The sequence below is a fragment of the Anopheles cruzii genome, chromosome 3, assembly GCF_943734635.1.
Source record: "Anopheles cruzii chromosome 3, idAnoCruzAS_RS32_06, whole genome shotgun sequence".
Taxonomy (NCBI): Eukaryota; Metazoa; Arthropoda; class Insecta; order Diptera; family Culicidae; genus Anopheles; species Anopheles cruzii.
In genome coordinates, this window is record NC_069145.1 from 46,244,169 (window position 1) to 46,262,386 (window position 18,218).

Below are 18,218 nucleotides of genomic sequence, written 5' to 3' on the forward strand. Positions count from 1 at the left end.
GTGTGTATAAAACAAGCAACCACTGTGGAAATGCCAGAAAAAGAAAAGAAATATATGTAATGTAAATTCTATTTAAAAAAAATTTGGGAGTTTAACTTTTGGGTCTTCGGTTCGTTAAAGCGCTTTTCCGTTGTTTGAATTTGGTCGCGATTTTGGGCCCTTTCTTGGTGCTTCCTATTCTCTCCCATAGGTGTCGCTGCTGTTTGACAGCATAAACGCGAAAAAAAATTGGAAAAATGGTAAGAAAACGTCAACTTGAAAAGCATAAACAAAACTTGTTTCGCGTCTTGTGCCGGTAAAAGAAACGCCGATAGAAAATCAATCTTGCTAGCCGAAGTTACCTATATTTCCTGAGTTATGCTTGGTTGGTTTATTTAATTTGCTTCCAACCATACTGTTGCTCAATTTTTCTTTCCGAAAATTCGCATTATAAGCAGCTTATTTGGTGCCGGCAATCAGACGGATTTCCTTGCTGCAGTCATCGCACGGCTTCAAAATTAATTACTCCAAGTTTCATGGCTCGATGTCGCTCTCGATGTCGAAGGTAAGTTTTGGAAGATTCGATTCTTTATTAATTGTTTGTTTACTTTTTTATTTCTTTAATATGCCGAAAACCTGCCTACTTGACAAATAATATATGTTAATACAGAACCAGAGTGCTTAGCTGACAAACCTAGCAAAACTGCTAACGCGGACCAAAAGCAGATAACCGGAAATTAGAAAGAAACAAGACCGAGGATATTGCGACACTGACGATAACAGACGAACATAGGTTAGGGTCATAGGCAATAAAGGATCGCTTTAACACGCAACAGGCCGAGAGAGAGGCAACAAATGTTACTTTTAGGCACATTCCCGGCGTCATACCAACCCATCATGAGGACCTAGTTAACCTTAATGCGGCCACACCACGGAAACTCGAAACGTATAGCAAAGCACAATGTGTGGTATGTCGGCATAGTGAGTAGTAAGTCTTAATTTCGCGTCACGGATCTAAGCGGGCCAAAACCATGGTGCTGATTAGAGATGTAAGATTTCGCGCAGGACTGCAGATGCTTAGTAACAATCATTTCAAACACAAGTAGTAGTTTGCTAAAACCACAAAGGATAGTTCTCCTTCCTTTTCTTGTCACAAGATTCCTGCAAAAAAGAAGGTAAAGCTTAGGATAAAATCGACACAAATGGTCATGACTGTTACAAATGCTCCTACAGCATATGCAACACGCAGCGCACCACCTTTCGAACGTGATTCGGCTTAGCTGTTTCTAAGAGCGGAGCCGGTTGCCGGAATATCATTAGAGAAACCTGTTCCGTCTAAAACCGGCTACGATGCCTACGGAACGCGCTTTCGGCTTCACTCTGCGTTCTGTCTGACAAATTGTAGCATTCTTACTGTGCAGTGTTAACGAACAACATGGATAACCAAGACATTCTTCCCGAATCGCAGCCCATCCTCTACTCGTACTGGCGCAGTTCGTGCTCATGGCGTGTCCGCATTGCGCTCAACCTTAAGGAAATTCCGTACGACATAAAACCGATCAGTCTGATCAAGTCGGGTGGGGAGCAGCACTGCAACGAATACCGAGAGGTAAACCCGATGGAACAAGTGCCGGCCCTTCAAATCGGTAAGTCTTCTTTATTTTAAAGTCCTTCAACACATTCTTGATGTAAGCAACGGCGTGGTCAAAGAACAGGATGGATTGATCAAGACAATGTGCTAATTCGGCCGTCGCCACAGCATTATCTTTAGTTTAATAGTGCAGTTGCTGCCCTAGATGATCCATCGTTAAACGTGCCACTTCCTGTTCGATCACCTTTATGCTCGCGATCTGTTTGGCAAGCTGATCTTTGAGCGCCATCAATTGGTACACTTTTTGGGCACGGTTAGAAATGTCGGTACCCAGCAAATGCGCATAAATTTGTTTCGTCTCTCGTTCCACATCGAGACAGCGTTCCTTTTTGCCTTCGAATAATTCGACATGCTCAGAAGTTTGTCTCGATCGCAGTTGTCCCGTTGCACTCCTCGACGCGATTTAATACAACATGACTTCGTTCATTTCGGAAAAGGTATTGCGTTGTTCTTTGCCAATTTGAACCATGTGGAAGGTAAATCAAAGCGTTCAGTGAATTGACGAACAGTACCACCTATCGGAGAAAGTTGCGAATGAATCCACGATGGTGGTGCAAGTTGCAAGACTTCTCTAGTTCAAATGTGATGGTTGAATTTTTTGAGGTGGTGAAGGTGAAAGACGTTTAGATGAACGGATGGCGACCGTTGTATGAAAGAACAAAAGCTAGATGCCATGGTTCTGGAGAGGATACTCCCATGCCACATCTCACTGATTGTGTTATTATTGTTACGATTATCTATTGATAAAACCGTCCTTCTCAAACCTATGCAGGGGTAAGAGGAAGGACTTATCATCATCAATTCGACCATTCACTTGGAACCTCTCATTATCCTTCAACAGGAACATAAAAAAAGTGTGGCATTATCTTAACAACAGCGATAATTTGGAATTGCAGAAAGCGCATGTGTTAACAAGCGTGCAGCGTTACTGTTGTCAACCAAATGCTGCGACTCAACTTAATAGAACTTCCCTAACCGATGACTCGCATTTTCTCCAGTTGAAAACTCAAATTTTATTGCATTTTTGTTATGTTTCCTTTACATTCTTCCCGTAACACAATCAGTTGCTATCAACGCTTCGATGTAGTTCAGGTCAGCCATTCGATTTTGCTGGGTATGCCCGATGCACGTGAGCAGCCATTGAATCGTACCGTTAACACTCTCCTCGTAACGGTCCAGCTCCTGCTGCAGAGATGCCTGGTACTGCTCCCACGAATCCTGGTACGATTGCAATTCCTCCGAGAGCTTCCCAATAATGGCTTCAACGTTGATTATGTTATTCTGAGCCATGATACGAATTGCCTGGTAGTTGGCCGAGGGAAAGATACGCAAAACGGACGATGCTTGCGGTCGGAAGCGAGTTAAGGCGTCGTACTCTAGATCTTGGTTTGCGTATCGCGCACATTGGTGCAAATCATCCACCCAAATCTCCCGAAGAACTGCGCCCAAATTGTGCAAGTAATCGCTGCAAGGCTCTCCTAATCTGCCATCGGCATCCTGCAACAGTTGTGTCATGTGGATATCATTTCCACGTACCTGCACCGTTGCTTGAGCCACCTCTGTTAGGATAAGACGATTGGAACGGTCGTTCTGGTTATTATTGGTCGCCCAACTGGCAACTACCTCTCGAACGACGAACGAGCTCAATTGGCTGAGTTCGCTCTGATAATCGTTGAGGTTTAGTGCAGCTGATAATCCTCCGGAGAGCACAACGATGGCAAGAAGCATTGAACCCTGCGCCATGATTTTCTTAGGTCAAGGATCTTTTCTGCAACTTGTACGTCCGTATGTCTGGAATTGCACACCGGTACTGATCATTTGGAACGGGCAGCGCTCGTGGATTTCCCCTAAAATTCCCAGTACCCTTTCGACAACAATATATAATCACCATATAAGGCTGAAGGTTTTATTGAATTTTATTACGATGAAAATCCCGAAACCGCCATGATAACGGTCCTTCGCCGTCCGTTGCTTTAGAGCCTACAATTAGCACTACGCTCGCGGCCTACAAGTAGCAATTGTCAACGAGATAACTCCTGATGTACTCCATATCGCTATCCTGCCAATAGTACGCTTCATCGCGACAGCGTTCGAACTGATTGATCGTAACATACGCATCGTCACCGTGTTTCGCTAGCTCTTCTTCCAACAGTTGGCCGTAGCTCTCGCGTAGATTCGTAAAATACTCCCACTCGTCGGCCAGTTCGACGGCTACGGCATTCTGATCCTGCACATTGTTACGCCCAAGCGTGATGACGGTTTGGCTGATAGATCTATAGTTTTCTCTAGCGTACGATTGTTCGTACGGCAAGAAGCGGTTCAGGGCATCAAACTCCAGATCGGCAAAGGCATAGTATGCGCAGTACTGTATATCGACCTCCTGGAACGTCTGGTACAGCTCTAATAAGAATATCGCATACTCGCGACACTCTTCATCGACATCAGTATAATTTAGGATGTACTCCCAGGTTTCACGGCTCACTTGTCGCATTCGCGGTATCATCGTGCCGAACTCAAGCAGCATCTCACGGTTGAACTCGCGTATCAGCGCTCCGTTGAAGGCACGTTTCTGCTGCAGCTCGAACTCGACCTCGCTTGCCAGTGCCGAAAAGTTCGCATTGTAGTCGATGAGGAAGGAATCCGCTGTCCTACTTGCGTAGCAGAGCACTATAAGCAACGTGCCCGCCGATCTCAAGAAACCTGCCATCCTTTTTCGTAAGTGCGTTGCTCGACACTAATTCTCCCGCGGGCTAATGGCTACTGACGTATGAATTGAAGGTAAACGGGATTCAATATGGACTTTTCATTTGCAATCGCAATCGCTAGGAACGTGATACGAAAGTGAAGGTCCCGATAGGAATTCCTCTTATCCGACCGGAATAGGTCGTAAACTACCGATAGAAACGAACAGAAATCGCGACAGGGATTTCCGACTACCTAATCAAAAAAGCTTATAAACTTCCGAAAAAACGGGAGGGGCTGTTGAGATTATCTGAATTTTTCGTTGATCGCATGCGTCACAAAGATGGTTGATTGCAACAAGTGAACAGGTGAATGATTTGATAATTGCCTTATCGGTAGTTGATTAACGCTACTTATAATTGTTTTTACATTTCAATTTCGATTATTTATTATCCCATAAAAGACACTATGTGGCCATTGACAGAATATTATTTATGCTGCTTCCTTTTAGAAAATCATTTCGCAGGAGCTATCGACAAAATTTAAGACATACTCCATATTCAACCGATGTAAAGTATTCATACTATCCAGGCATTCGGATAAGCCCTTTCGCAGCGGGTGATCCAAAGGATAGAATCGTTGCAATTGATCATTGAGGATGTCCTGCAGTGCGTTGTTGTAACTGTTGAACTCATAGTACTCTTGCTCCAAGCGTTCCTCTATGGCGCTGAACTGAGAGACCTCGGCTAGCACGGTCCCAACCCGATGTGTTAGGTCCGTTATTTCTCGGTGCAAAGTGTTGGCATAGTTGAAAAATTGTTGCGTCGTCCAGTAGGTCAGCTCTCTCGAGGCATCCGCTGCGCAGGCCTGCAACTCTACTTTGCCAATCGCGGCAAACAATTCAAAAGGCTCCAACACCAGTTGCTCACACAGCTGATTGTCGAGAATCGCCAGCTCGATCTTGCTTCTGGTCGTGTTATCTACGCGCCGAAACTCTATCGCAGCATCGGCTAACTGCCCGATCAGCACGATGTTAAAGTTGAGCGTAGTGTTCGAGTTAGCCGCCCGCTTCAATTGCAACGTATCCTCGGTAATCACTGCGTACTCACTGAACCATTGCTGATATTGCATAAGTATGGGCTTCGTATCCTGTGCGGACACAGATGCTTGTGACCAGATGTAAACGATCGAAATAAAAACCAACGACCCCTTTTGAATCATGCTGAGAACGAGTGTTCTGTTGGCGTGCCGTTTGGCAGTGACATGAAACTGTAGTACGGAGGGGCTCAGAGGTTTTACAGGAGCCAAATTGTGCCACAGCCTGAGATAAGTGCAATGATAATCTTCTGTCGTCAACGACGGACGTCATTTAATTATATCGTTATCACAACTTGTGGCACTTTATAACAAGCGTCTCGGCAAGGCAAGATCTTTCATCTTTATTTCATATAACGATACGCCGGTAATTTATTTGATAACTTGTGTTATGTTATCAACTTTCAACTTTACTTGTTCTATCTCGTTCTCGTAATAATGGTTTCAATAGTCCTTAACGAATCCCGTGCCACTCACGTACGCTATTAAGATCAAGCTATTAAGCCAACATTCATTGCAACTTTCAAGCATCCCAAATTAACGTATTTACGCCAATTACTCAGATTACTTACTAGTGTTGAGTAGAACACAATTCAATCAATTTATTTTTACTGTTCACATATTTACACGCCAATTTTTCAACCTACAAAAATCCAGCCGTATGTTGCCGTAAAAGTGACTCATTCGCAGTTCGTGTTAACATAGCCGAGCACATAGGCCATATCACGTTCGTACCATTGCACAACTGAATCTAAACAATCGAACAAATTGACACGCATTGGATGTTCAGGCTCGTCGAAGCGGTCTAATTCGGCACTAAGTATAAATTGGTAGCTATTGTAGATGTAGCTAAAGTCCTCATAATGCTTCTGCAGCTGTTCGTCTACACGATCCATTTCGCTGATCTTGCTGTAGGTGCCGAGCACCTCGACCACCTGCGAAGTTAGCTGCGTCAACTCCCGGTGAACGTAATTCGCGTACCGGAAAAACCGATCCGTTGTCAGTGAAGTCAACTCGGCGAAGGCATTCCGAGCGCAATATTGCATGTCAAATGTTCTGAATGTCGTATAGGCACTGCGTATATCATTCACTATTTCCCTGCAACTTTCGTCGATATTGGGATTGCCGTTTATGGCAGCTGTCGTTGCATCTCTAATCTGCCAAAGCTCAAGAGTTGCGTTGCCAAGCACACGTACCAGCCTCACGTTGAACTGCCCGGCCACCTGCGAGTTTGCTGTCCGCTTCATCTGCATCAAACTGTCGCCATCACGCGCGTAGTTACTGAACAGCTCTTGAAAGTAGACGAACGCAGGAACCGGTTGAACTATGTGCTGACCTACTACGCACAACAGGACGATCGTTAAAACTGTTCCTTGGTCCATGCTGTCAGCTCAAGGTATGCTTCCTGCGGTGCTTTAGCCACGGTCACTCTTTATAGTATACTGCAAACCACAACCCTGCCGGATGTTAAATTATTTACCAGACGATGCGAATAACCATTAACGATAAGGCAGCAGATTATTCGACCAAAGTCGGATGTTTATCTGTTTTTTTTCAATGCCCTCCATCTTGGATTACAAGATAGGAAGTGGATGTGATAAGGTTTGGTAATACAAATGCATAATGTAAGTATGTTCCTGGTATGTAACTGCTTAGCCAACAAAACAACCTTGTCGATTAGATTATTGTGTTTCACCTCCATTTGTTCACTAATTAAACATTGATCAAGAATTCATGCTTTCTTGCTTGCATGCTTTGGCATGTTACAAAAACAGTGTTATTAAGCAAAATTTCATTGTAAAACTCGTCCAAACGTCAAAGACAATTTTATTCGTTTTCATCCACAGTGGATCACACATATTTGCCAGCAGTAAGAAAAAACCATTGCATGATCCTTACGATATTGGTGTGTCCTTAAGATATTTTCTTCTTGTACTAAATATTCACAATTTTTACAAAGATATTCCTCATTGATCATGCTTCACAGCAAAAGCCTCCCATTCACTGGCAATTTCTATCGATGTAACTAAGCACGTATGTCATGTCACTTTTGTACCAATACACGACGTCATCGAGACAATCGACTAGCTGCACTCGCACCGGGTGTTGTGGTTCGTCGAAGCGTTCCAATTCGGCACTGAGTATAAATTGGTAGCTATTGTAGATATAGCTAAAGTCCTCATAATGCTTCTGCAGCTGTTCGTCTACACGATCCATTTCGCTAATTTTGTTGTAGGTGCCGAGCACCTCTGCCACCTGCGAAGTTAGCTGTGTCAACTCCCGATGAACGTAATTCGCGTACCGGAAAAACCGATCCGTTGTCCATGGCGTCAAGTTGTCGACGGTTTCCTGGGCGCAAAACTGCAAATCGTCCTCGCTGAACCACGTATAGATGACACGCAGATTGTTCACCAGTTCTCGGCAGGCATCGTCAATGCCTATCGCCGTGTCGATGGTAGCTAGTGAAGCATTTCTAATTTGCCACAGATCGACAGTCGCCCTACCGAGCAGACGCACGAGTTCCACGTTGAACTGCCCGGCCACCTGCGAGTTGTTCGCCCGCTTCATCTGCATTAAACTGTCGCCATCACGCGTATAGTTACTGAACAGCTCTTGAAAGTAAACGAATGCGGGAAGCGGATGCACTACATGCTGGCCTACGACGCACAAAAAAATGGCTGTTAAAACTGCTCCTCGATACATGCTGAGAGCTGGAGGTGCGTGCCGCTTGTTGGTTGGTGCTTAGTCTACGATCACTGTTGAAAATCTAGTCCCGTCTCTGATGCGGGTTGATGTTAAAGTATTTACTGGACAATTCGCCCCGCACGATAAGCCTAAAGATAATTCGATCCCGTCGAAGGCGTTTATCAACTAATTTTCCAATTGATGCAATCTTTGATTGTCCCAAAGCTTGTGTAATGCTGCTCGCGTTGTACAGCACATGGTTCATAGGGTTGTTGGTGTTTAACTGTGGTCAGTTAATATAATAACCTTACTGATTAGATATCGAGTAGGATTTTTTTTCTACAAGTCTACCCATGAAAGCGACATCTGTTATAAAAATGATGAACTGGAGTTTGGTAAAAGCTTAGGATCGAGGATTGATGTTGATTAGGTATTTAATATATAGATCGCGGCTTACTTTTTCGCTTTTTTTCGAGAAATTACGGTGTGGCACATTAACATCAAAATACAACTTTGACCAAACATACAAAAGTTAGTCGATTAGCCAATGGTTCTATTGGAAGACGGCTGGAGATGAAAATTGGAAATATCTCACGTATTTCTAGCAACCTAACTACTTATACGTTACGGTAATTCATTGATCTCTATTGAATCGCATTCAGTTCTGGACCACAAAATCCCTTGAAATGAGAATAAATCCTTGTTCTATCAAACTCCCTTCCGTTCACCACGTGCACAGAAGATACAGTCTATGGCGTTATCGGAGGGTTGCTTTCAGCGCACCTGGCACCAATTAACTGTTGAGTCAAGTTTCCGCAATCCATAAGCTTGTTTGAGGTGAACTGAGATAAACTTCGCTACTGACCGGGTGTCCCGAAACGGTGTGACCAAATTTTGCTTACCACAATCTAATCTGATGCCTAGCCATCGTTCGATTAGGAGTCGATCTGCTCGATGCACCACGCTGGCGAACAAAGTCTGATATAAACCGGAGTGACCGGCAGCTGTGGTGGGTAATTAGTTTAACCTAGTGGTAACGTGCAGTTTTGTCGGGGAACTCTCTTAGAAACAATGGCTGCGAGTCGTACGTTTGTGCTTGCTGTTTCAGTAGCCGTGCTGGTAAGAAATTGTTAACTCCGCCATCCGCAATGGGCCACGTTGTCTAGAGAACGCTGACCGTAATTGACCTTCATGCGTCTTGGCACCTTTTGTAGGCCACTGCAATTAGTGCGGCGCCAACGAACGTCGTTGTCAAACCGCACAATGCCGAGCTACAGGCAGCACTCGAAGAGTATCGAGTGCGCTTCGACGATCTTCACACGGAAAAGGATCAGTTCCTGCAGTTTGCCCGCACAGGTCTATGGGCTTCCTTGCGCCACATGAACGAAGAAGTTCTGCAGGACTTGGGAGAGACGCGCAACACTGTCGAGTTCGGTTTCGATGATGTGCGGACTGAAATCAGCTTGGTGATCATCAACGGTACGAGCAATGAGCAGTGTCTGCTGGACTTGGTGCGGGAAATCATCGATGAAAAGGTGGTTTTGGGAACTGAAATTAGTCGCTGCGCGGCCGTCACAATCGCCACCATGGACGCGTTGCCGCAGTCGTTCTACGAGTTCATAAATTTGCTACAGAGACTGTCGAGCTCGATCGCCGAAACGACACTCTACTCGTTCGTCAGTCAAAACTCAGTGATCGATCCCGAACGACACCTTGCGTTCCTGGAGGATGCCTTCGTAGAAACTGAACGCACGTGGGTCGAGGAAGCCCTTCCTTTGATTCAGTTCGAGCTCGATGCCATGGAGTACAACCGGCCAGTGATCGTGGACGAAAACGCTGAATGTTTACAGGTGATTATTTGATTATTATTATTATTATTATTATTATTTTATTATGATTTTTATTATTATTATTTATTATTATTTTATTTTTTGTTTACAGGTGATTGCTGCCCAACAGCAAAGCTTCGAGGCAAACATTCGCTCGAGAATTCCGACGTGCGCTTAAGCTACGATAAAATTTACCATCACCATCGCACTCAGCAACTGTACAAGAACCAAGAACTAAGTATTGGACGATCAATTTTGGTCTCTATGTTGTCGTAGGTTCTATGTCCCAACAATAAATTTTCCATCACATATCCTAGCACAAGTTGCGTTTCAATACTTACAATATTAAGTTCAGTGCTTAAATGTTTATGTTTTAATTTTTCAACTAAGTGGAACATAAATTTAATAAAGGGGAAGTCAGAAATTGTTACTTGTTCTGATGAGAATACGTTTCAAAGAGCGAGACATCAAAACATGTCATTCGATGTCTCGTGACCTAATGGTGCAGACCAATAATTTATGTACAACGAAATACGGTGTATTGCATAAGAACTGCATCTTTTTTGTAGGCGAATGCTATGACCGTAGTTGAAAAAACCAGTACATGTAGGCAACACACATAGCTTGCCCACATTTTGGCGCATTACGATCTACTTTCCAAATTGAAAATTCATTTTCTTGTCCTTATGGCAGCGCTGAACTTGTGTAGAATGTGAGGTGAAAATGGTGGCTGATCGCATTAATAGCCAAATGGCCATATGGAGGAGCTAAAAGGTCAGAATTCAGTGTCTCACAATGTTTCTCGGTGTCACTTTTATACGATTTTCCCAAAAGGAATTTCATACCATTTTCCAATAGGAGGCCCCTAGAGGGCGAATCGTGATCAGCAGGAAATACAATTTGTCGGTTACGTTTAACAATTCTGACCAGAAAGTAGTAAAGTGGCGTACAATGGGTAATGGGTGTCCTTCATTGCGTTTTTGGTCCGTCAATCGTATGGTTCCGCATGGGCGGAACCGATATAAGCCACCCAAGGGAACAGATAAGCGACTTCCTTTTGATATTTTTCATCGATAACTGAACGCCACGTTTTCCCTGCGTCATCCCACCAATGTGATTATAGACCGACTAAGCATGACTTTGATAACGCCATTCAATTAGTCCAAGGGGTTGCTAATCGGCTCTGTAAAATTATGAAAATGAATCGCAATGGTCAGGTATCAGCAGACGATCAGTAATACGCACAAAGTTAATCTATTAGCTAACAGTTATCGAGTAAGCGATCGGCGACCGGTTGCAGCACTTGCATAACGTGTGATGACTTGTTAACGCTTGATGACCGCCTTGATAAACGCCATACTTTTGTACTTATTTTAGGATATTGTTTATTAAATTTCTGTGACGCTCAACACACACAATCCGGGTAGTACAAAGCACGTTCCTTGGACCGTTGATCGCTCTCGGCCATCGTCGTTGTGGCGGCTATCGTTTTGAGACGATTTTTCGTCCTAGCAAAGGTTAATCTGTAGCCGCACGCCGACCAGCACCGCGTTCAGGCGCGAAACTACTCCATCCAGACAGACACGGTTCTCGGCGACCAACGTAGGTCGGTTCGCTTCCATGTAGTCCAGGTCATCCTGCGCTTCCGGGCGGGCCACATTTTCCCAGAACTCCACCTGGTTTTCATATTGCGCTTCCAGCCAATCGACATGCGATTGCGGATTGTTGAACGAGTCGTGGATGGCAAACGTGTATAAAGAGTACTCGGAGGTAGCCTGCGCAAGCCGCTGCAATGTGTTGGTCAGCGTGCGGAACTCGTCACCGAGTCCTTCCTTGATGGCGATCTTATCCGCCGCACAACTGCTCATCCCAGCGCCCGCGGTACGACCCTCGGCAAGGACGGTGTTGACCAAATTCAGCAGGCACTGTTCGTTGGCGTTCGGCTGAATTATGGCGTTGGCAATGTCAGTGCGTATTTCTGTCAACAGCTCGTCGATTTCGTTTCTCGCTTCGCCCAAGTTAACCAAAGTGGCCTCGTTCAGTCCGTGCAGCTCAGCGCGAATAAGAACGCGCGCGAAGCGGAGGAACTCGTCCTTGTCCTCGTGCAACGCGTCAAAGCGCACCCGATAATCCTCCGTGATTGCGGTCAACTCCTCCATCGATATCTGCGCCGTAACGCTCTATGCAACGCAAAGGAAAATCGTTAGTATCTGGACTGTCGGGGGCATACTCGCACTGAGAATGATTCTAAACCACAGTTAATTTCTTCTAGGATATGCGTGCACTCGGCACACAAAACTCACCACGGCGGCGAAGAAGGTGCACAATACAACGACCGAAAACGTCTTCATCTTGTCTCAGACTTAGCAAAACGGCACTACAACCAAGTGGCACACGGTCAGCGTAGCAATACTCGAAGGCGGCCAGTTCACGGTCGTTCTTATATAACTTTGAAATCCTATCGTAAAGGAACTGGCCGGGCGTGTGTTTGAGCCCTGTAGTAGTCAACGTCAACAATCGATCACCGAAAGCGAGCGAAAGAGAAGCAAAACGCTCATTCTCTGTGCTGCTGCAGCTGCTGCACGGTATCGGCAGACGGTGCAGGTTTCGATTAGATTAGCTAATGCCGGCTTAATCGGAAAACAATTCTGATCTCTAAAGCATTTATTGGAAGTCATATTTTGATAATTGTGAGGCTCTCCTGCCTCCTGCTAACGTCTGAACGTGGGGCCTGTTCTGCGATATCTTTTGGGGGGTTTGGTAGCGGCGAAACAATCATAAACTCAACAACACCGGAACCCACCCCCCACGGAACGGCCGGCACCAGGGGCGATGGCGGATATGACCTTCGAGCAGCGCCCTACGCACACAGGAGCGCTTCCTCTAGCTGTAGACCGACGTTGAAAATGAAATTGCGTCCGATCGCATCCGACATGGCCCAGATATCGCGGCGCGCGTTGTTCACCACCTCCTGAAAGTTGTCAAGCTCGACCTCGATCCCGGCCGTCACACGTTCGACCTTATCCTCTTCGGCTGTGTAAGCGTACGCCAGCCGAGCGAGCGTCATGGGGAGGTCGGTCACAATGTTCGACCGGCTGATCGTGTCCAGTACCTCGCTCTGCAGCTCCGTCGAGCTGTTCTGGAAAGCCTGCACTTGCGGGTAGAAGAATACGCGTGACGCCGTGGCCATGTCGGCGTAGGCGAGTTCCGCGGCCAGACTAATTTCGGCGGCCGCCTGGGTCGCCTGTCGGAGCACTTCGTCGTTTTTCTCCACGATGCACGGATTCTGCGTGTCGCCGATCTCGAGCGCATGCTGCAAAATGGCATCCTTAACGCGCAGCTTTTCCTGCTGAATGTCGGTGATTACAATGCCGAAGCGTGAGATGAACTGTGCGTTCAGATTCTTGATCGCGCTAGATTGGTTCATACGAAGCACTCTTAGCCGGTAGTCGACCCTATAGTGTAGCTGGTTGAAGATGTCATTAAACTCCGCCAGCAAATTACCGTCGGACCGCGGAAGAACGTTCTCGACCACTGCCGGAACTTCAACCGTTTTCGACCAGACAAGCTATCGGAGTTACGGAGTTAGTTAGATTTCGCACCATCGCAACGGCGTGAACCGGATGAAACATTTCCTCACCTGCTGGCAGGCGAAAGCGCCCAGAATCGTCACCAAAGCTAATGTTTGCCACATTTTTCCACACACAAAACCTGCACCGAAGATCTGAGGACTGAGGAAATAGTTATGTTATTCGGACGGCTTCGGCTATATGTCCAATGTCCGCTTTCGATCAGGTCGAGCACCGTCGAGAAACTGTTCCGGCTTCGCTTTCCGTGCCTGATTATACGGTCACGGGGCTAGCTGATTAAACTGCGAAAACGGAAACGGAATGTTCAGTGGTCAGTGGTCAATAAACTATAAAAGATGCGCCGCCACGTCCAGGTGTGTAAAACGGCTGCTTTACGATACAGTCCTATCACTAACCTTGTCCAATGAGCCAACTTTACCGCCCAATAGTCGCACGGAACCAAACCGGGCGCATCTTGCGTGCGTATCGGTCGCTTATCACTTACTTCCTGAACAGGGATTCTTCTTCGATTATAGATAGCGTCGAAACGCGTTTTGTCGTTGTATTGTATTTATTGGGCAGTGAGAGGGATATACGTACAGCCTAAATACTCTTGAACAATAGTTCGAGAAATAATCATTCATATCTGTCCATAGTATTTCCTAACACTTTCGATACATTCCATATCCTACTCCCTCAGATGGACACACACTCGTTGAGTCGCTGTCGATTATGTACTATCTGGAAGAGACTCGTCCACAACGTCCGTTGATGCCACAGGACGTGCTGAAACGTGCCAAAGTGCGAGAAATTTGCGAGGTAAGAGATTTCTTCAATGCAAATTCGTTTTCGTTCCGTGGTTTTTTTCAATTCATCTGCCGCTCGTTCGTTTTAGGTGATCGCATCCGGAGTTCAACCGCTGCAAAACTTGATCGTGCTGATTCACGTTGGCGAAGAGAAGAAAAAGGAATGGGCACAACACTGGATTACGCGTGGATTCCGCGCAGTCGAGAAACTACTCTCGACGTCGGCGGGAAAGTTTTGCGTTGGCGATGAGATTAGTCTAGCGGATTGCTGCCTCGTACCGCAGGTCTTTAATGCACGCCGTTTTCATGTTGATTTGCGCCCGTATCCTATCATTCTGCGCATCGACCGCGAACTGGAGGGGCATCCGGCCTTCCGGGCTGCCCATCCATCCAATCAACCGGACTGCCCGCCAGAGGCTGCCAAATAAGCCCCACATTACTGAACAGCACTTTTCCATTCCGAACGACTCCACAACAGCGTGTTGTATGCTAACGGGTGCGTCACAACCTCCAAGCCATCCATTTACCTTGTCGAATCTGATATTGCAAACCTGAATCGTCGTAGTCCTTTTTGCCATGAAACGTAACCAAAAGTCTAGTCGCAAAAGCGGGAGAAAGCCATCCCGTTGGATGGTGTTCTGAAACTTTTTATAAGCTAGTAAGAGATGATGCAAACGTTATTTACTCAAGCCATTCGAAAGGCTCAATCAGGATGGGCAGGGCGTAGAGATCGTACACCAAACAGAAATCGTTTACGAAAGCAACAAAACTACGGTTACCATCGATATAGCGAAAAATCACATAACAATTCTACATGAGAAGACTGTCGCAACGGAGGTGATTAGAATGAGCAAGAAGGTGCTCAAATATGGTACGACAATGGCGTGATGCTTTCACTTTTAAAGTGGCTATATCTCAGCATCACATATACATATATTTTGAATATGATTACTTTTATAAAAGTTTGCTTAGACATCACTATTACGAGTGAAGCTAGGGTTTTTGCATTTCGAAACAGTCGCTTCTGAAAAATGAGGCGATTCAACCCATGTGGAATTCATAATAATCTATTGGTATGGTGTTTTAAACTTTAAACTATTTCATTGTCCGCTATGGTGATCGAGAAAACAAGAAAATAACTTTTCAAAAGTTTCAAAAAACAGAGATTGCAATTTTGTTATCCGCTTCAATTTTAATGCTTCCTTTCTTGCTAACAATTCTTTATTAGTTTGCTTGTTATATTGCTCATCGCTCACCTTTCTTCTAATCAGTGTCGTGAACAACGAAAATCATATTCCGTTCTTTTTCGATCGAGCACGGGAAGTACTTGCACAACGTGCTGCTGCGAACAGTGAACCGACTTGTGTTGTGTGGAATCGAAAGAACAATAAATATTTCGTGGAAGAGCAACGATGGATAATGACCGGCTCAACATGTATCAAAATACAAAACCTTGTTTATTTCATTCGAGAAAGAGCAACTCTAACACTTTAATTGTACTGAAACATAATTTAGCATTTTAATAAAACAGAAAATATAATTCGGTACCGGAAATTCTTCGAAGAATTCAAAATTTCTTAACGAAATCGGCTGCGTTTCGTTCAGTTGTGCGTGTCCCGGATAAGCGCCCAGCGCTCACATATAGATGGCGCTCACATCCCACAGAAATGTTTAGTTTTTCACATTTCTTTGAAAATGTCGTTATTCTTGGAAATTTAAATAAATTAAATTTAAGTTACAACCGATCCCGGGATTCGAACCCAGGCCCGCTGCGCTGACAGCGAAGAGCGTTACCGACTGCTCTATCAGCGGGGGTGTTTCTCATCAGCAGATGCAAAACAAAACGAATTCATAAAAACTTCGATAATAAAGTGGCGAAACTGCAACAATGATTGCATCAGCAACAACTAATCAGTCGAATCAGTTCAATAAATGACACGTTGCAGTTATGCGGTAAATCACAGGTTAAGACCCTTTTTGCGAGCATCACCGCCGGCCCATCTTATAATAGGCTGAAAACAAGCGATGACCATGAGCGGTCGAAAACTCGCACCGAAGGTCAACCCCCGACACATGACTGCTTAATGCTTGCGCGCGAAGCTTTGTCTCTGCCTTTGCATCCCGCGGCTGATTACATCACGGATGCCCGACGACTCGGCCCGGCAGCGCAGGGGGGCAGCGGAGCCAAGGGGTGCTCAATTTAGCGAGCCATTCAACGGGAAGCGAGCGTCTGAAATGGAAAAAATAAACCCTCTGCGATGGTGCGATATGTGCTCGCGCGGATGGGATGTAGGTAGTGGTATTATCGCGGCCTATTGCCCTTCCGCTCCTCCGAGTCTAGATTTGCCCACACTTATCGCCCCGTAAGCTACACGAGTGGGGTCCATCAGAGACATCGACACACTCGGCCCGGTTCAAGTTCAACCAAGCCTCAGCCAAGCAGCGCGCACATAAAACTTGATCTTCCCGGTGGGTTCCAGCTCTCGACACTCTGACTCTCGCTGTCATTTTTCGCTCAGCTAGCACGGGAACTTCCGCTAGACAGGTTCCCCATAGAGTTCTAAGTCGTTGCCAAGGCCATTCGTCATCTGAGCACATTCCGCGACGCGGCCACGCAAATCACAGAGTGCATCCTGGCTGCCGAATGCGCTCTTCTCACAACACTAGAAGGGCTAACGACGGACACCAAGCCGGTATGGGCGCTTGATAGTGCCGCCGAACGGGGTGCTTAAATTAAAATAAAAAAATCCCCGTCCCCGTCGCTTGAAACTTCCATGAACTTGTGCGATCGCGGGAGGGCAGACTCATTTGGGATGCAAATGTATCGACTGTGGACGGCAACCGAAAGTCCCTCCCGCGGGAACTACGACTTCCGTTGGCTGCCGGTAAACAGCTGGGTTTTGGTCTGTGACCCTAGTGGCGACCCGGTAGCCCAGCACCTCTGTCCAAACGGCAGCTGAGGCTACGAACGTATGCCCAGCTGGATCAAGTAAAGCCATCGAAAGACAACCTTGACATTGCAGTGCGAACGCGAAACTTGCGTGTCAAGAACGAGACGCAACGTCGAGCTGATTGTTCGGCTGTGTGTGTGTGTCGGTGCTGCATTCGCGGCTTCCTCGATGCACTTGCGTGCAAGTGATTATTGTTTACCCGCTGCCCCGTGTGCACCTTGACTTTCTCTCCCAGCCGAGCCCCAGCATAGATCCCAATGTTGGCCAACCACAAGCTACGGAGGTTGTTGTTAACATGTTGCTCCGAAACTGAAATTTCCTGCCTCCAGCAAACAATCGGCCCATTGTTTGCCCGCCAATGCCGGCGACTGCAGCTGCTTCCGATCACGTGGTGCGGTTTCCATGCTTGAGCTAATGCATCGTAAACCCGGACGGAACACGGCGGCTTTAACTAGCCGATGCACTGATAGCATCGACATTAAATTCGCTTTTCAATTCTGGCACACGCACGGGCAGCCTCCCAATAGTTGCGGAATCCGAGATCTTGCCGCTCGCGTAACTGTCGTGCCGTGCCACTCCAAGTTGCTCCTCCTGTTGACCCCCGGATGGCGTTTCGATTTCATACCGGAGGCGGCTTCGAGTATCTCGGTGCCCGCAAAAAAAAGCACCCATGTGCCCTTGGCATTTGTAATGCTAGAAACAACAAATCATCTCGGAATCATCCCGGCGCGCTGTTTATGCTCGAAACGGTACGATGACAGAGCGACAATAATCATCATACGGCAATCCACGTCAAACACACTCGCGTCTCACTTATTTGCATTGGACCCCGTCCCGATGACACCGTTTTTGCCACCTGATGAATCGGTCGGTGCCTGAGGTAATAAGAAAAGCTTCCTCAACCACGTCACGGACAGTCCCGGTGGAGGAACAAAACCCAACGGCTCGCGAAATAGGTCTAATAGGCGGTT

The 18,218-nt window shown here is 46.2% G+C and overlaps 5 protein-coding genes across 6 annotated transcripts; 2 read left to right on the forward strand and 3 right to left on the reverse strand.

The window, feature by feature from the left end:
- The first annotated feature begins 467 nt into the window (after positions 1-467).
- LOC128272343 (probable maleylacetoacetate isomerase 2) lies at positions 468-15,691 on the forward strand. 2 transcript variants are annotated; one of them, XM_053010135.1, is made up of 4 exons: positions 468-544; positions 1,448-1,625; positions 14,191-14,309; positions 14,386-15,691. In XM_053010135.1, the coding sequence occupies exons 1-4, from the start codon at positions 524-526 to the stop codon at positions 14,722-14,724; spliced, it is 657 nt and encodes a 218-aa protein (XP_052866095.1). In that variant the 5' UTR covers positions 468-523; the 3' UTR covers positions 14,725-15,691. The 2 variants fall into 2 exon arrangements, with proteins under 2 accessions (XP_052866095.1, XP_052866093.1); XM_053010133.1 differs by lacking the exon at positions 468-544 and having other exon boundaries at positions 1,407-1,625.
- LOC128272341 (uncharacterized) lies at positions 7,409-8,110 on the reverse strand. The gene has a single exon (XM_053010131.1). It carries the CDS (start codon positions 8,108-8,110, stop codon positions 7,409-7,411), a length of 702 nt encoding a protein of 233 aa, XP_052866091.1.
- On the forward strand, positions 9,164-10,099 carry LOC128272339 (uncharacterized). Its single transcript, XM_053010130.1, has 3 exons — positions 9,164-9,211; positions 9,307-9,942; positions 10,034-10,099. The coding sequence occupies exons 1-3, from the start codon at positions 9,164-9,166 to the stop codon at positions 10,097-10,099; spliced, it is 750 nt and encodes a 249-aa protein (XP_052866090.1).
- LOC128272342 (uncharacterized) lies at positions 11,430-12,272 on the reverse strand. The gene is made up of 2 exons (XM_053010132.1): positions 12,225-12,272; positions 11,430-12,101 (listed from the first exon to the last, which is right to left on the reverse strand). Exons 1-2 carry the CDS (start codon positions 12,270-12,272, stop codon positions 11,430-11,432), a joined length of 720 nt encoding a protein of 239 aa, XP_052866092.1.
- LOC128272338 (uncharacterized) lies at positions 12,782-13,615 on the reverse strand. The gene is made up of 2 exons (XM_053010129.1): positions 13,562-13,615; positions 12,782-13,489 (listed from the first exon to the last, which is right to left on the reverse strand). Exons 1-2 carry the CDS (start codon positions 13,613-13,615, stop codon positions 12,782-12,784), a joined length of 762 nt encoding a protein of 253 aa, XP_052866089.1.
- Positions 15,692-18,218: the final 2,527 nt, after the last annotated feature.

Excerpts from the sequence above, each read along its gene's own strand:
- LOC128272338 (XM_053010129.1), bottom strand. The coding sequence starts at position 13,615 with ATGTGGCAAACATTAGCTTTGGTGACGATTCTGGGCGCTTTCGCCTGC. Across the intron at positions 13,490-13,561 it reads GCGCTTTCGCCTGCCAGCAG|CTTGTCTGGTCGAAAACGGT; the intron begins GTGAGGAAATGT and ends TAACTCCGATAG.
- LOC128272342 (XM_053010132.1), bottom strand. The coding sequence starts at position 12,272 with ATGAAGACGTTTTCGGTCGTTGTATTGTGCACCTTCTTCGCCGCCGTG. Across the intron at positions 12,102-12,224 it reads GCACCTTCTTCGCCGCCGTG|AGCGTTACGGCGCAGATATC; the intron begins GTGAGTTTTGTG and ends TGCGTTGCATAG.
- LOC128272341 (XM_053010131.1), bottom strand. The coding sequence starts at position 8,110 with ATGTATCGAGGAGCAGTTTTAACAGCCATTTTTTTGTGCGTCGTAGGC.
- LOC128272343 (XM_053010133.1), top strand. The coding sequence starts at position 1,415 with ATGGATAACCAAGACATTCTTCCCGAATCGCAGCCCATCCTCTACTCG. Across the intron at positions 1,626-14,190 it reads AGTGCCGGCCCTTCAAATCG|ATGGACACACACTCGTTGAG; the intron begins GTAAGTCTTCTT and ends CTACTCCCTCAG. Across the intron at positions 14,310-14,385 it reads AAGTGCGAGAAATTTGCGAG|GTGATCGCATCCGGAGTTCA; the intron begins GTAAGAGATTTC and ends CGTTCGTTTTAG.
- LOC128272339 (XM_053010130.1), top strand. The coding sequence starts at position 9,164 with ATGGCTGCGAGTCGTACGTTTGTGCTTGCTGTTTCAGTAGCCGTGCTG. Across the intron at positions 9,212-9,306 it reads CTGTTTCAGTAGCCGTGCTG|GCCACTGCAATTAGTGCGGC; the intron begins GTAAGAAATTGT and ends CACCTTTTGTAG. Across the intron at positions 9,943-10,033 it reads AAAACGCTGAATGTTTACAG|GTGATTGCTGCCCAACAGCA; the intron begins GTGATTATTTGA and ends TTTTGTTTACAG.